Source organism: Emiliania huxleyi (assembly GCF_000372725.1).
Source record: "Emiliania huxleyi CCMP1516 unplaced genomic scaffold EMIHUscaffold_1, whole genome shotgun sequence".
Taxonomy (NCBI): domain Eukaryota; phylum Haptophyta; order Isochrysidales; family Noelaerhabdaceae; genus Emiliania; species Emiliania huxleyi.
The window spans coordinates 1,039,548-1,055,680 of record NW_005202428.1 but is presented as its reverse complement, the minus strand read 5'-3'; the positions used below and the strand labels follow the sequence as shown (position 1 = coordinate 1,055,680).

Sequence of the window (16,133 nt, the reverse complement as noted above, 5' to 3'; positions counted from 1 at the left end):
TCCGCTGCCTCTGCTGCTCAAGGTGATCGTTGCGCACGATTTGCAGCGCCACAGCCTGCGCCTCTGAGGGCTGAATCTGCGCTGGCTTACGCTGGAGCGCACGCAGCGCATGAACCACTGCTCGGTTCGCCGCGGCGTCGCGAGCCCTAGCGTTGTGCGCGCTCCGCAGAGCCTGCTCCTCGTCTGCCCGCTGCTGCGCCGCCGCGCGCTGTGCCCAGAGGATCTCCTCCCGCTGCTGCTGCGCTTGCATCGTCTTTTGATGACACGCATCGGGCACCTCTATGCTCACTGCCGGGGGCAAGCCGCAGACGCCGAGCGCCTGCTCCTGCATCAGCATCGCCAACGCCATCTGCTCGACGGCGAGGTTCAGCGGCGGCTGCTGCGGCGGGGCAGAAGGCAGCAACAGCGCCGCCGTGGGCACCATCGTAGACGCGTCGCGAGCCCTGCCGATGGCGAGCTGCAACGCCTGCAAGTGGCTATTCGGCTCTTCGCCCCTCGCGTCGGCTGTTCTTCGCTTCTCGCGTAGTGCGAGCCTGTTGCGCCATCCGGCTGCGATAAGTGATGCGGCCATGTCCCATGCGCGCTCTGTGGCCAGCCCATCGTCTGGAGGCGTGAGCACAGGCGCAAGCATGGGCTCTGCTCTCTCGATGCATGCATCGCTGGCCAGTGCCATCGCCATACCCAGCGGGACTGGCGACACCGGAGCTTCAACCTCCTCGCGCCGTCCTCGCGTGTCCTCGCCTCCGCATGCCGCTCTCTTGGCGGAGCGCAGAGGGTGGACCAGAGCGATGGCAGTGCGGCGGCGGACGTGGCCCTGAACAGTGAGCACCGGCGATGAGCGTGCGTGAGAGCCCGCTAGACTGGCGAGCTCGGCGATGAGAGCCCTCTCGAAAACCGCCACCAGTTCCTCCGACTGCACTTGGGGCTCCTCCATGACCGGAAAGTGAAGCCTGGGCGAGCCTCGCCAAAAGCGCGACTCGGGCCCAAAGCTCACGCCCTCGATGATCTCGTCGTCGGCGACGATACGCTCGTCGAGGCAGCGCAGGGCGATCGTATTCACAAGAAAGTGCCGGTACGCCGGGTGCGAGCACAGCGGGTTGTCAAAGAGTGTGAGCCGCTCGATGGCTGGCAGGGCGGCGAGGGCTTGACATGCCTTGAGCGAGGCGAGCTGGTTGCTGTGCAGATAGAGCACGCGGAGGTTGGCGAGCGCAGCCCATTCAGAGCGGCCCGGGAGGACTCTCAGGGCGTTGTGGGAGAGATCGAGCTTCACCAGCCGCGTACAGCCGAGCAGCCCAGGAGGCTCAAGTCGTGAGAGGATGTTTCCACTCAACACCGCGTGCCGCAAGGCTGGGCAGGCGCGGAGGAGACTGACATCCTGCAGCGCCCGCCCGCGTAGGTCAATCGCGCCTGCCGCTGCAAGCTCCTCCCCACCCGTTCCCTCAAGCGCGGTGAAGGTGTCGAGTTCGCGCATTCTCTTGCGAAACGTCGGAGTTGGGGACGTCCGTGTCACAATAACTTGGCGCCGGCACGGAGGCAGCCTCCGAGAGTGGCTCTCACTTCGGCAACTCGATCTCGACCGCCGCCACACTGGGAGCACCCACAGTATGCTACTCATCTGGGCTACGTTCGCTCGACCCGCGCCTCGCGCCGAGCCCACGCAGCACCCGTCCACGCCCGAGGCCCGGCACGCCTCTCACCTGTTTCGGAGGCGGCCACCGTCACCTCCCAGAGTCAAGCGCCTGGTGGTCGACAAGGTGCCTGGCAGTTTCCCTGCCCCCGCCTTTCTGTACACCTTTGGGTCCGCCCAGTACGTGTGCTACTATGACGCCGCGCACTGGTTGACGGTAGCGAAGCGGACTCTCGACACGCAGGTGGATCTACGCTCGAGCCACAGGTGGATCTACGCTCGACTCCCCACACAAATCGCCTGGGACTCGCACAACAGCATCACTCTGGCGGTGGACCGGAACGGCCACGTTCACCTCTCTGGCAATATGCACTGCGTGATGCTGATCTACTTCCGCAGCCGCGAGCCAGGGAACATCAGCACCTTTGAGCGTCTGCCCATGACTGGTAAAGAGGAGAGCGTCGTCAGCTACCCAAACTTCATGAAGGGACGCGATGGGGCGCTCCTGTTCAACTACCGCCATGGGCACCCAGGAAGGGGCATCATCGTCGTAAACAGGTACCACTCGAGGACGCGGACTTGGTCGCGGATGATGGCGCGGCCCTTACTCGATGGTGAAGGCAGACGCAGCGCCTACAATTCACAACCCCGGCGCGGGCCTGACGGTCGCTTCCACATGGTATGGCTGTGGAGGGATCGGGCAAGCTGCGACACCAACCACGACCTCTCGTACGCGCGCAGCCCGGACCTGGTGCACTGGGAGACCGCCACCGGCGAGTCCGTCTCGCTCCCCCTGCGCCTGTCCAACCGCTCGCTCGTCGTCGATCCGGTCCCCACGCGGTCTGGCCTGATCAACGGCGGCACACCGCTCAGTTTCGACACGTACGGTCGGCCTGTGATTGCCTACCACAAGCATGATGCCAACAGGAGCATGCAGATCTACGTTGCCCGCTTGGAGGAAGGGATATGGGTGCGCAGGCAACTCACAGGCTGGGACCAGGAGGTGCTCTTCCGGGGAGTCGGCTCAATGGGGTTTGTCGGCATTGCAATCTCGAAACTTACGAGGGTCGCGCCCGGGGTCCTGGCCTTGAGCTATCGCCACAAGCACTACGGGTCAGGGCGGATCACGCTCGACGAGCGGACGCTCGCGCCCCTCCCAAATGACCGCGTGAGCTTCCCGTGCCTCCCAAGGCAGCTGGACACGATCCGAAGCGACTTTGTAGGGGCAAATCACGCAGCATACAAGGGCATGTCGAAGCGCTGGACGGTGGACCGTGGCGAGCCAAATCCTGCGGCGCGCGTGCAGTACGTCCTACAGCACGAGACGCTCGGCACCAACAAGGACAAGCAGCCCGCGAAGCTGGCGCCAGATAGCGAACTAGAGCTGCTCGAGCTGCGCGGCGTGCCGGTGCAGTTCGATGGCGAAGCCGAGTTTGCCGTATGGGGCCTGCCCGAAAGCGGAAGGATTGACAACTGCACCGTGTGCGGCTCCTGTGACGCTGCCACACCCACGGTGGTCCGGGGCGAGGCCGAGGGAGGGAGAGGCGGAGGACGACGAGGTGGGGTGTTGGCGTTGGGCAGCAAACGTCGTTAGGACTAGCGCCGGCGTCGGAAGTTTTTTGTGGGAGGCATACGTGTTCACTGAGGCCGTTGATTTACCTAAACGATCTGCCGGCGGTTTGGCGCCCGCCGGTCCTCATCTAATCATAGCGCCACCCAGTCTCGTGTGCCCATCACGATGGCAATGGCTGCGCGTCTCCTCGAGCCCAAGAACCTGACCGAGGCCGACATCCACGCCCGGCAGGCCTCCATCCCCTCGACCAAGACGAGGAGCCGCCGCCCCTCATACCTGTCAGCGGAGGACTTGCCGGGAACCGGCGACACGAGCCCAAATCAGGTTTTATACAGCGGGCTCCCGCCAATTCTAGCCACCGCCGACTCACCAGCGCCCGCCGGCTCACCCCGTTGACCTCTTGCCGAGCCCCGTGTCCCCCCTTTCGCAGTACAAGGGCGTGGTCAACATGCTCGCCTCAGAGCACTCAGAGGAGGCGGCGCCAATGCAGGCTCCTTCATCCCTACCACCGTTTCCGCGTCCCCCGCCGCTCCACCGCCCCCCCCCCCCTCCCTATAGGAGCCTCCTGAGCAGCCGCCCCGCCCGCCGAGCGCCGGCGAGGCTGACCCGGACGCGCGCAAGGCCGCATCGGCAAAGGCGAAGCCAATCCGCTGGGAGCCGTACGTCGAGCGCCCCGAGGAGGCGTACCCCGTTTCGGAGCCGGCAACCCCGGCCACCGCGCCAGAGCCGAGGACGGAGGCGGTGGGCGACGCAGTGATCCGCGCAATGCTCGACCAGCTGCGTGAGGAGCGCGAGAGGGTCAAGCGCCTCGAGGCAAAGCTGGCCGACGCCACGGCCAAGGCGCAGGAGATGGAGCTTCGCGCGGTCCGCGCAGAGGCGCGGCTCGAGGCCAATGGCGCCCTCACCCAGTGAGTGACTCGGGAGAGAGTGGCGGGGCGGCATTGACACTCTCAAGCCGGCGCATGAGAGTGCAGCGCTCTAGTTGCACAGCATGAGAAGTGTGGGCCAACTGGCCGACCCCCGCCCGGCCCACGCACAGCATCATGGCACGGCGAACGGGCGCCGGGCCGAGGCTGCCAGCTAGCACCGCATGCCGCCCCTCGCACTGGGTCGTTGGTACTGTTCTTAACTCGCAAACACGGTGTGTGTCGTGGCCCCTTCCTGGTACTACTCTTCGCGCCACCGGGGCGCTCTCTCGATACTCGAATCTCGATTCTCGCTCGAGTTTGTAGTACTTTTCATGGCTTGGCTCAAGCCTCAAGCTTGTACTCAGAGCTTGTAGCCACATGTTCTGGCTACTCCGCTGATCAGCTCGTCTGTGCTGATCTCGTTGTCGTTCGCTCGATCTGCGATTTTTAGTTTTAATATATCTCATTCTCAGCACGTGCCGCACGAGCGCTTCGAACGCACACGTGGATGGGGAGCGGGGAGGCGTGCGGCGGGGGGGCGCTGAAATAAGCGCATACACCCGGCCATCCACTCATAGCTCTCTTCAAGACGAGTCTCCGTCACTTGTGGCGAACCGGCCCGCTCCCCCACGCCGCGTGCCACGGCGGCAGCGCGCAACTCCACGACGACAGCGCGCAAGCGCGAGAATCAGGCCGCCTTCTCCCAGCCTCCCTCGTCCTTGCTCATCGCCTTGCTGAGCGTGTCGACCAGCTGGTCCTCGACGCTCTCGACGGAGCCGTCCGCGCGCGTCTTTGGCGAGAAGGAGAGCTCCCACGCCTTGAGGTCTGGAAACTTCGCAAAAAACTCCTTCCACGCGGCCTCCGCCTCCTTGGGGTTGTACTTTCGGCCGGGGTCGCTGCTCTCGGGCAGCTCCACCTTCTGCACGTGCAGCCGCCGCTCCGCCGTCCGGTACAGCAGGTTGCTCGCCTGCCCTTCCTCGCATGTGTCGGTGCTGATCTCGGAGTCGCCGCGCAGCAAGCAAGGCCACCTGGGCACATCCCCTCAGACGTCAGGGCCGTGGCGAGGCGGTCTCGTGGGGGCTCGTCGTGCCGCGAGTGGCGGCGCGGCGTAGGCGTGCGCGAGCGGAGCCCCCGAGGTGTCACACACAGCGGCGGTGGGTGGGTGCGAGACGGCCTGGCGGGCGACGAGGCGGGGTGTCTCGGACGTGTCTCGGAAGTGTCTCGGAAGTGTCTGCACCACTGTAGCCGGTCGAGCGCGAGCTTCGGCACGCTCACCACGAGGCGGTGGTTATCCTGCAGCTGCCACATCGCCTCGTCGGCGCGCACCCGCGCGTAAAACTCGCCGCTCACCAGCGGCGCCTCGCCGCGCACGCCGCAGCTCACAGTGCCGCTCGTCACGCGGCAGGCGACGTCCCGCTTTGCCGTGCCGGGCGGCAGCTCGAGCGCGAAGGTGAGCTCGCCCAGCTCCTGCGTCCAGCGGTATCGGTCGCACACCGCGCCGTTGCGGATCACCTCCTCCCCCTTTGCCGCCTCCGCCTGCTCTGCCCGCTTGACCGACCGAAGCACGGCGAGCTGCTGCTGCGCTGCGACTATGTGGTGCGCCTCGGCGTCGTCATCGTCAATCTCGACGATCCTCGGCTCCTCCGCCGAGAGCACCTCCTCCTTGTGCCGCCGAAGCGCGTCACGCAGCTTGCCGCGCTCCTCCATGCCCAGGCCCGCCCGCTTCGCAGCCGCCATGGCCGCCGCCTCGCTGCGCACGAGGACGGGCACCGAGAGGGAGGCGTCGAGCAGGCTGCCGAGCGACTCCTGCGTCATGCTGGCGGCGGTGCAGAGCTGACGCAGCTCAAATATCTCGCGCGCATCGAGCATTTCCGGCCCTGCAAAGAGCGCGAGCAGAGAGCTCGCGGATCCGACCACAGAGGCAGCCGACAGGGCAAAAGAATTTAAGCCCAGCCTGCTAGCTCCCGGTCGGCTGCCGGCCGTTGGTGAGTGTGATCTGTGATCTGCGAGGGTCCGCCCCCGCACGACGCATACAAAAAAATGTATCCTGAGGCGGTGCCCGGTGCCGAAAACCTGTCGGACCTTAAGACAGCATTGTAGATCCTGGGCGAGGGTGATGGAGTCTCCGTCGGGTCAGGGCTAGAGGCGGGGGAGACCCAACCCGATCTCTCCGGCGTCCCGGACAGGGGACAGCCACTTCATAACCAGTTCATAACGTACGAGACACCTCACCGTACAGAAAAATCACAATATTCCACGGTCAGCGGAGACTCCTGACTCGCGGAACACAAACAGGGACGTCGACGCGTGTGGGTGTACATTCTCCCCGCGTCACTGACGTCATCGGGGAGCCTGGGGGCACTTCCTCTTGGTGTGGCCCTCCATACGGCAGATGCTGCACTTCCTCTTCTCGGCCGTGCTCGTCCCCGCCGCGCCGCTGCTGCCCCGGCCCGCGCCGCGCCCGCCAGCCCCGCGCCCCTCGCCTCGGCCGCCACGATCCCCCTGCGCCCCGCCTCGCCCCTTGCCACCGCCAGCAGCCGGCCCGCCCCGGCCGCCGCCACCGCCGCCATTCGGCGGAGCGAAGCCCTGGGTGGCCTGCGGACAGTTGCGCGCCCAGTGACCACTCTGCCCGCACCGGAAGCAGTCGCCACCGCCGCCGCCAGAGGGCAACGCGTTGCCACCACCTCCCCCTCCGCCGCCCTTGCCGCCGCCGCCCTTGCCGCCGCCGCCGTGTCCACCGCCGAACCCGCTGCCGTAGCCGCTATTCCCACCACCACCGTAGCCGCCACCGCCACCCCCTCCCCCTCCCCCTCCGCCACCGTAGCCACGGCCATTGCCACCCCCGCCACCGCCACCGCCACCGCCGGCGCCAAAGCCTCGACCGCTGCCGCCGCCGCCGCCGCCCCTTCCCCCGCCGCCTTTCCTCCGCCCGCGGGCGTTATCGACGCCAAGCATCGACTGAAACATCCCCACCGCAGCGGCCGTGTCCGCAGCATCCTCGACGTCGATGCACTGCAAGCTTGCGGGGGCGGTGGAGCTGCCAGCAGAGCCGCCGCCACCGCCACCGCCGCCGCCACCGCCGCCACCGCCACCGCCGCCGCCACCGCCGCCGCCGCCGCCGCCGCCGCCGCCGCCGCCGCCCCGAGGATCACGGGAGCAGAGCAGTGCCACCCTGCGCCGCCCGTCCGCCGTGTCGTTGCAGTCTCGCAGGATCTCTGCCAGGTTTGGCTCGGAGCAAAAGCAGCATGCGTCGTACGGGTGCATGCGAAGCCGCGGCTCGAGTGACGCGCGATTGAAGGTGAAGGAGAGGAGCGAGTGGCTGCAGCCGGCGCACGGCTGGGCAGAGAGGCGCTGGAGGGTGGTCCCGCCGGGCAGGTAGAGCTTCATGTCGCAGCCCTCGCCGGAGTTGGAGCACTCGAGCAACGTCCCGTTCATGGCCTTCGGGGCCTTGAAGAGCAGCTCGCCGCGCTGGCAGCTCGGGCAAGGCCGGAGCACCTTCGAGCCTGAGGCGAGCGGGCAGTCGGCGAGGCAGGCGAAGCAGCGGAGGCCGTCCACGGCCTTGCCGCCCGTCGCCTCTGCGGGCGGGTCCTTGAAGCACTTTGGGCAGATCTGGTGCGTCTTGCCCGTCGCGGTGTTGGTCACGCTCAGGACCTGGAACTGGTCGAGCGGGCAGCGGTGGCCATGCGAGGCGAGGTCGCCGCCAGGCACATCATAGTGCTCGCGGCAGCGCGCGCAGTGCAGCACGCGATACGGCTGCCCCCCCCCGCCTCCGCCTCCGCCTCCGCCGCCGCCCTGCGGCCGCACTCGCAGGTCCATCAGGCCTTGGCACTTGCCACATGAAGGGCGCGAGCCGTCCGACAGCCGCTGCGGCGCCCAGCTCGAGGCGTCAGGCCGCGCCAGGATGGCAGCGGCGGCGGCGTGGAGGCAGCGGCTGTTGACGCTGGCGTGCCGGTAGAGCCCTCTCATCATGTCGACCTGTTCACACCGAGCCGCGTGAAGAGACGCCGACCCAGGGCTGGTGCAGCGCCTCGCTCTTGCGCGCCGTCTTGTCGACGCACTCCTGCCTCGTCATCTGCCCGGAGCAGACCTTTCCCTACGGCATGCGCGGGGGCACGTCATACGCCGCACGCGTCGCGGCCGCGCCGCGCGAGCTCCGCCGAGGCGGCGGGCGCCATGTCGCGCTCCATCTCGGCCCTCAGGTGGGGGACGCCGAGGTCGAAGGCTTGCGGCATCCGCGTGTAGCTGTCGAGCAGGATCCTCGAGAGCGGCAGCGGGTGGAAGGTGTTGTTTGGCACGCGCTTCTCGACGTAGCCGCGGTCGAGCGTCTTCTTGATGTGCTGCGCGATCGTCGCGTCCGTGCCGATGCCCTGCTCGTCCATCATGCCAATGAGCTCCGCCTGCCGCCGTGCGGGGCGCGGCCGGTAAGGCGGGACACGAGGCGGCCAAAGCTTCGCTCCGCCTTGGACGGAGCGCGCGCCTCGGAGAGCGGCGAGGGCGGGGAGGTGTGCCCCTCGTGGAGGTGGAGCGCTGTCGGCTCAAACTGCTCCCCGAGGTAGTAGCTCGGGATCTTCCTCGCGCTCCACCGCTCCCACTTCCACACCTGGAGGCCACGTCGCAGACACGTTGCGGACATGTCGCGGACGTGTCGTGCGTGTGCGACGCACACGGCGGTGCGAGGGGAGTGGGTCTAGAGGAAGTGTCTCGGGAGTGTCTCGGAAAGTGTCGGGCGCTCCTTGAGGTAGTTGAGCTCGCGCACCATCAGGCCGCGCGAGCTGAACTGCTCGCCGGCCATCTCGATGTCGACGGTCGTCTCGAAGCCGAGCGCGTCGCACGCGCAGCAGGCGAGGAAGCGGCGCGTCACCAGCTCGTACACCCGCGCCTCGTCGCCTTGCAGCGGCGCGCCAGACTTGAGCGGATGGATCGGCGGGTGCGCCTGTGCCGGCGGCAGGAAGGGGTAGAGGCTCGGCGTCAGCGCTCTAGGCCGCATTCGAAGGATCGGAGGGAGGAGGAGACGGAGAAGCGGGAGGCGCGGCAAGCCGAGGCGGCGGCCGAGGCGGCGGCCGAGGCGGCAGTCAGGAGGGCGGCGAAGGAGGAGAGGGAGGTCGAAGGGGCGGTGGGCGCGCCTGGTCATCGTGCCCGCCGTCGCGCGGCCACTGGAAGCCTCCCGCCTGCAGCTCGCGCGCGAAGCCTCCCCACTCGGGGTGGCCCGCCTGCTCGTTGATGAGGGCCGCGAGGTCGAACCCATCCTGCGGGCGGCGCGGCTGCCGTGGTGGGAGGGTGGGAGACTGTGCGGCGGCGGCCGTGTCGCCGGCGCGTGGCGGGAGGCGTCGCAGCAGACGCCACGGGTGCGCCGTGAGGAGACACGGGCGGGAAGAGCTTGTTGCCCGGTGGGGCGCGAGGCGCGTGCTACGGTGGTGCCGCGCGCCTTGAACTTGTCCGTCTCCGTCCGCGGGTAGGAGAGGAAGCCCTGCTGGTAGAGCTTCTCGGCAATGTCCATCGTGCGGTCGGAGGAGATGCGGAGGAGGTTGGACGACAGCTGGAGGGTGAGAGGCAGCAGGAAGGAGAGGAGAGGCAGGTGGCGGGATCAGAGGCAGCAGGGGGGAGAGAGAGGCAGGTGGCTGGGTGAGAGGCAGCAGGGGGGAGAGAGAGGCAGGTGGCGGGATGAGAGGCAGCAGGGGGGAGAGAGGGGCAGGTGGCGGGGTGGGAGGCAGCAGGAAGGAGAAGAGAGGCAAGTGGCGGGAGGAGAGGCAGCAGGGAGGAGAGAGAGAGGCAAAAGGGCAGCGTCGCAGAGTCGCTGTTCCTTGTGTCGCGTCCTCTTGAGAGTCCCAAGAGTGTCGGAAGTGTCTCGGAAAGTGCCGCTGCGCCTTTTGCAGCTCGACGGTGTGCAGCGGCGTCGGCCGCCACTTCCTCTTCTCGTGGCCGTCCACCTGTGGGCGGGCGGAGGCGAGCCCCGACACGTCGGGCGGCGGCGGCGACAGGGGCGGTGGCAGGGGGCGGTGGCGAGGACCGGGGTTGGGCAGCGTGTGTGTGTGTGTGTGTGTGTGCGCGCGTGTGTGTGTGTGTGCGTGTGTGCGTGTGCGCGCGCGCGTGCGTACGCGCGGAGGGGGGGCGCACCTTTGTCACTGTCGCGAGGCGCCGCTCGACGCAGATCTCGTAGAGCATCACCTGTGAGTGAGAGGAGGGCGGTGCGGCGCTGGGGAAGCATCTCTCTCTGGACCATCCCTCGGCCATCCCTCGGCCATCTCTCAGCCATCTCTTGCCCATCTCTCAGCCATCTCTCGGCCATCTCTTGACCATCTCTCGGCGAGCACCGCCGCTGGCCGGTCAAAGAGCCGGTTCCGCTTCCACTTGAAGACCGCGGTGACCATCTCGTCGCCCGGCGCGCCGCCCGGCGCCCTGCCCGGCGCCGCGGGCGGCTCGGCCTCGCTCCCCAGCGGCGCGCCGAGCGCCTTGCGGTGCTCCACCTCGATCGCGTAGAAGGCCTCGCGCACAAAAGCGTCGATGCGCGCCTACGGCACGAAGGCGAAAGTATTCGAGAGCATCGCACACGGCCGAATGCGGCCGAATGCGCGCGCCCGCTCGAGAGTGCTAGAGAGTGCTAGCCAGAGGACACACGGGTCGGTGTTCCGCATCTGGGGTGACGCGCCGCGCGCTGCACCACGAACCACATCGTCGGGAACTGGCACGGACCGTAGCTGAGCAAGCCGTCGAGCCCCTCGTACTGGTCCTGACCACGCACGTGGTGCGGCGTGAAGGGAGGGGCGCGAGGAGGAGTCCGGTTGCTCGCCGTGCTGCGCTCCTGCAGCGTGAGCGTCTGGAAGCGCGTGAAGGCTGCGCCGAGCCGCAGGTCGATCTCCGACCGCGCGCTCACCGCGTCCGCGAGGCGCTGGTCGGGAGGGACCAGGTTGGCGAGCGCCTGTGTCGAGGGGGGGGAAGGGGGGAAGGGGGGGGGGGAGTCAGGCGGCTTTGTATCGACGGCCTCCGCCCGGCCCTCAGCGGCGCGGCGACGGCGGCGCGGAAACAAGAGGATGCCAGGGCGAGGCGGTGCACACTGGCTCTCTCGGCTGCATCTCGGCTGCATCTCGGCTGCATCTCGGCTGGGTCTCGGCTGGGTCTCGGCTGGGTCTCGGCTGGGGCGGGGCGGCGCGCGTGGAAGATGTCGCGCGGGATGAGCGCCGAGAAGCGCGCCCGCCGGATCTGCAGGACATGTCGCGGACGTGTCGCGGACGTGTCGTGGTGGGCGTGTGTGTGCGCGAGGGGAGTGCGTCGAGAGGCGGCGAGCCGCAAGGCAGCGAGCTGTAGAGCAAAGCAGTGGGTGCCTCCGTGTGGGTGCCTCCGTGTGGGTGCCTCCGTGTGCCCCGTCGCCAACGCGGACGGACGGACGGACAGAAAGTGATGCTCCTCCGCAGCAGCCGCAAGGCTGGGCGGCAAAGGCCGGCTGTGGCTGGTGAAGCTGGTGTGGCCGGGGTGGCGGACCTGCAGGCGCGGGTTTGCCCTCTTGCACACGTCGACCACCTCGAACCCGATCGCCTGAAGGCACCGCACCGGCGCCGAGGCGTGAGCAGGCGGCGCCTCGCCCTCTCCGCGCCGCGCCGCTCTCCGCAGCGCGCCTCGCCCTCCCGGTCGCAGTCGAGCCACAAGTGCAGCTCGTGGCAGCCGCGTGCAGCCTGTGACGGCGGCGGCGGCGGCGGCGGTAAGGATGGCGGCGAGGGCGGTGGCCGTGAGGGCGGCGGCGAAGGCAGCGGCGGCGACGGCGAGGGCGGCGGCGGTGGCTCCGAGGTCGGCGCCGAGGGTGGCGGCGGTGGCTCCGAGGTCGGCGCCGAGGGTGGCGATGGCGGCGGCCGCGAGGGCGGTGGCGGGCCTGCTCCAAGTTGCGCTCGATGTCGCGCTTGTCGTCGGGGACGCGCTGGCGGATCGGTGCGTCGAAGAGCTCGATAAGGTCGCACCGCTTCCACTTTGCGTGCCTCTCGTCGCAAAACTCGAGCTCCATCAGGTGGCCCGTCACCTGAACAGGGAAGGTGGCGCGCCGCGGTCGGAGAGTCTGCTCTTGCGGCGGCTGCCGAACTGAGCAGCCCACCGACGTGACAATCATCTGGCACTGCGAGCCGCGATAGGGCGTGCTGAACTCGAAAAGCCTGTTGTACTGCGACGGGCCCTGCTGGGTGCGGTAGCTCTGCGCGGGCGAGGGAAGGCAACCGGTGGTTAGTGTGTGCGCCGAAGCAGCGCAGCCGCTGCCTCCGCTGCGGCTGGCGTGCCTGCTGCGAAAGAATGTTGGCGATTTCCTTTGCGACTGAGGGCTTCTCCGCGACAGCGAGGACCTTCATGCACTCGAGGGGTCGGTACGACGGGTCGCCCAGGCGGGGCAACAGGGACAAAGAAACCTAGTCGCGCTTCCCTCGGTGGAACTCGTAACGCACGTCCCTGCCCCGCTACATTCCCCCTTCGTTCGGCATGCCTCCCAGGTCCAGGCGCTCGTCCGCCTTCAAGGCCGAACTCAGCCGCCTGCTCTCCCTCAACGCGTCCCTCGCTGGCCCCAACGCCGCTAGCTTGCACCACTTCCACCCCGGCACGACGGTGAGGCTCATGTTTGACAAGGGCTGCAGCAAGTTTGTCGGCAACCGGCTTCACCAGGACTCGAACCCCGCCCACCGTCCGCAGTGGTTCGACACCGGCGCTGACCCCCCACACTCGCGTCGCAGTTTTTAAACAATGCCGTCTTTGCGCTCGCCAACCGGCTGCCTCTCTCGCGGCTGAGCGATGCGCTGCACTATGGCTGCGAGGGCACGCTGCGGCCGACGGCGAGGCCCTCACCGCCATCATCGCCCTCACTCCCACTCTCGCCCACACCCACAGCCCGCGGGTCGGCTTGCACCACCGCCAAATCTTTGATCCCTCGGGCGCTAACATGCCATCGGCCCGCCTATAGGCGTGGCTGCTTGGCATTCCTGCGGTGCCGCAGGCCTCCGTCGCCGAGGCGCTCACACTCGCAAAGAAGCCGAAATCTGCCCTGCCAGACAGGCCCGTCGCCTACCCCGCTTGTCGCCCGCACGAGCGTAAAAACTGCACCACCTTCAACTTTGAGGGTTGCGTCCTCTCAAACCACGAGGGCTCGGGTTGCACCCGGCTCGACGCGCGGGAGAGGGCCGCTCCGCTCGTGCTGGCCAGCTGCGGTGGCGTGCCCCGTTCCGGGCGGTCCTCCGCGTCGTGTGCGCGCTTCCACTCCCAGGAGGCAGCGGCGATGCGCTTCTCGCCGTCCGCCGACCCGGGGCTCTTTCGTCGCGGTGTCCACTTCCTCTACGGCAAGCTCTTTCGCGCCATGTTTGAGTTTCGCGCACCACGCCACGGGAAGGCGCTGCACCTGCAAAGCTGTGAGTGGGGGAGCGCCGCGCAGGCGCAGGGCGTGCGGGTCTCCGTGCACTTGCGCCACCAGTCGACGGCGATGCTCGGGTCGGAGTACCTCCCCGCGGTCCTGGCCGCTGTGCAGGCGCTCGTGCGCGGGAGAAGGTGCACGGTGCTGCTAGCATCGGATCGGAGGGCCTCTTACGGCGTCTACTCCGCGGCACTGGTCCGGATCGGGTGCGAGACGATGGGCAACCCGAGGCCGTCCGAGCGGCGGGTCCGCACGTACTTTGCGGAGCACGGGCCTGACGACGGCCCCACGGCGTTGAGCGACCTCGAGCTCCTCTCACACGGCCACCACCTTGTCGGACACTTTGGCGCTCCCTCTCACGGCCGGTGGCGGGCTCCGCTCCGCGCGCGACACGCCCCACCGTGCGACCCGTAGGCTCAACTTACTCGCTGATGGTTGGCGCCCTCATCGCCGCGCGCGCCAGCGAGGGCGCCGAGCCGCCCCTCGCGATCTTCTACCTTCCGACACACGCGCCGACACGCGACGCCATCACCGCTCCTCTGCCGCTTGTGACGGGACCGGACAAGGCGTGGCACATGTCAATGCAGCGGTACCCGGTCGCGCGGCTCATCGGCGGGCGGCGGGGCGGCTCGGTGGAGGTGCTGGCAGAGAGCGACGTCGAGAGCTGGCGGACGGGCGCGGAGGTGGAGAGGCAGGTGAGGGCGCAAGGGGGGACCATCTACGACCCGCGAGTGGACAATATGAGCGTGTGCGGTTATTAGGGTGTGGAGGGTGTGGTACTGTGGAGAGTGGACGTACTCCTACGCGCTTGACAACGAATTTCCCGTAAGGCACATGAAGGTTGAAGGGCAAAAGCTGCAGAAAAGAGCCAGAAGTGTCACCTGCGTCATAGTACCGCGGAGCGTCCGGCGCTACCCGGAAACAGTGGTGCGGCAGAAAAATAAATAAGCGTACTAAGGCACTGCGCGTGCGTCCCATCGTATGGACCGTCGCTTGAGCTGCTCGTTGGGCATGCGCTGGGTGGCGCGCGTGGATGAGACTGGCGAAGTGTGCAATCGTCTTGAGGCGGAAACCAAGCAGGCAGTGCACTCGCTGGAATCCCGCGTCCAGGCTTCCATGGATGCGGCGGAAGCCACTGTGCAGGCGCCCAGCAACGCATGTCGGACCTGTCAAAGAGCTCGAGACGCAGAATTCCGAGCTGGTAAATCTGGTGCGACAGCTACAGCTACAGGTGCAGCAGCTGCAGGCGCAGCCCGCAGTCGTCTCCTGTGGTCAGGCTCGTAAGCAAGGCCATCCGTCCTTGAAAGAGATGCGGGCAATGGGGGTCACAATTGCTGAGGCTAAGTGCGGCGGATACGAAAGTGCAGAGGCTGGTGCGGCAGGCTACACAGCGCTGAAGCTGAGCGGTATGACATGCGTAGATGCAAAGGCTGCGGGCTATGTGGATGGGCTCAAGGCTGCGGGGTACTCGCTGCACGAGGCGAGAGTGGCAGGCTATTCGCCAACTGAGCTGCGGCGCGCTGGATATACCTGTGCTGAGTTCAAGGCGGCTGATTTGACGTGCCATGAGGCGGAAGCAGCGGGCTTCTCGTCGCGCGAGGGGGCGGATGCGGGCTATTGTTGCTGCGGCAGTGGAGGTTGCTACTTCCACGAATGGCATAGCACCTTCACTCGCCGTTGTAGAAAAGCGCTGCAGCAGAGCACTGATCCAGCCCCGGCACCGGCCGGAGGCTTTCTCGCGCCGGCAGCTGCAACGCCCGCCTCGGTGAAAGACTCCATCGCGGAGGAGGGGCGCGTGGCGTTCGAGAAGTTATTTAAGAGTGCGAACTTGCACGAGACCGCGACTACTCCTTCGCCGTCTCACCGAGGAAGGCACTGCAGTTGCGAGACAGGTTTGGTGTGCCTGGCCAGAGCCCTAACAATCACCCCTCACCGCTCGGTCCGCCGCCCCATAGCTCACACCCTACTCGACCTGACCCGCTCCCCACAGGCTATAAGCGGCGGCACCTCGCTGAGCAACAACACTGTTAACCAGATGGCCTCAGTGGCTAAGGAGGCCATCAAGGCCAACACCGCGGTGGCTACCTCGTTTTTTAGGGAGGTGGCCTCGGTGACTAAGGTGGCGATCGACGCCAACCGCGAGATCGCATGGAATACTGGTGGGCTTGTGGGCGGCCCGATTTTGTCGCCTCTCACGGATGGGCCGGCCCGCAGCCCGGATACGTTTTGAAGACAGGCTCACACAACCAAAGGCATCCCGGATGCATCTTACCGGTAACCCGCATATCCCCCCACGCGACCCAAGATCATGCACCCCCCACGACAGCCGGCAGGACTCACTGTGAGAGACCGTTATTGTGTGAGGACGAGGAGGGATACTCTAATCACGCACCAGTCTCGACTGCCAGTCAGCCCGTCGCCCTCTCAGTGGTTACGGTGCACACAGCAGCTCACGCAGAGACGTGTACGGCTTTAAATATTAAAACAAGCTTGCAGTTCCAAGACGCAAGAGCTAGCTGTAAGCTGAGTCCTGACTGAGTGTGCTGATATGTGATACGGATATAAGCTGAACAGACAAAACGCTCAAATCGAATGCCCTCAACCCTCATTCCTCAAACACAACAAGAACAACCGCCGCGCGGTTCACAGCTTCAA

At 67.1% G+C, this 16,133-nt stretch overlaps 4 protein-coding genes across 4 annotated transcripts; 2 read left to right on the top strand and 2 right to left on the bottom strand.

The window, feature by feature from the left end:
- Positions 1–1,604: 1,604 nt before the first annotated feature.
- EMIHUDRAFT_194123 (hypothetical protein) lies at positions 1,605–4,112 on the top strand (the record flags this gene model as incomplete). Its single annotated transcript, XM_005794063.1, has 3 exons — positions 1,605–3,140; positions 3,348–3,524; positions 3,759–4,112. 3 exons carry the CDS (start codon positions 1,605–1,607, stop codon positions 4,110–4,112), a joined length of 2,067 nt encoding a protein of 688 aa, XP_005794120.1.
- A 684-nt stretch (positions 4,113–4,796) lies between these two features.
- Positions 4,797–5,977, bottom strand: EMIHUDRAFT_194122 (hypothetical protein; the record flags this gene model as incomplete). The annotated part of the gene is made up of 2 exons (XM_005794062.1): positions 4,797–5,136; positions 5,346–5,977. 2 exons carry the CDS (start codon positions 5,975–5,977, stop codon positions 4,797–4,799), a joined length of 972 nt encoding a protein of 323 aa, XP_005794119.1.
- A 1,069-nt stretch (positions 5,978–7,046) lies between these two features.
- Positions 7,047–12,432, bottom strand: EMIHUDRAFT_194121 (hypothetical protein; the record flags this gene model as incomplete). Its single annotated transcript, XM_005794061.1, has 17 exons — positions 7,047–7,105; positions 7,261–7,825; positions 7,913–8,083; positions 8,118–8,201; positions 8,230–8,505; positions 8,544–8,708; positions 8,865–9,084; positions 9,263–9,354; positions 9,519–9,575; positions 9,988–10,035; positions 10,223–10,273; positions 10,573–10,617; positions 10,767–11,024; positions 11,585–11,638; positions 12,012–12,113; positions 12,186–12,281; positions 12,400–12,432. 17 exons carry the CDS (start codon positions 12,430–12,432, stop codon positions 7,047–7,049), a joined length of 2,376 nt encoding a protein of 791 aa, XP_005794118.1.
- A 127-nt stretch (positions 12,433–12,559) lies between these two features.
- On the top strand, positions 12,560–14,239 carry EMIHUDRAFT_194120 (hypothetical protein; the record flags this gene model as incomplete). Its single annotated transcript, XM_005794060.1, has 3 exons — positions 12,560–12,682; positions 13,035–13,843; positions 13,942–14,239. 3 exons carry the CDS (start codon positions 12,560–12,562, stop codon positions 14,237–14,239), a joined length of 1,230 nt encoding a protein of 409 aa, XP_005794117.1.
- Positions 14,240–16,133: the final 1,894 nt, after the last annotated feature.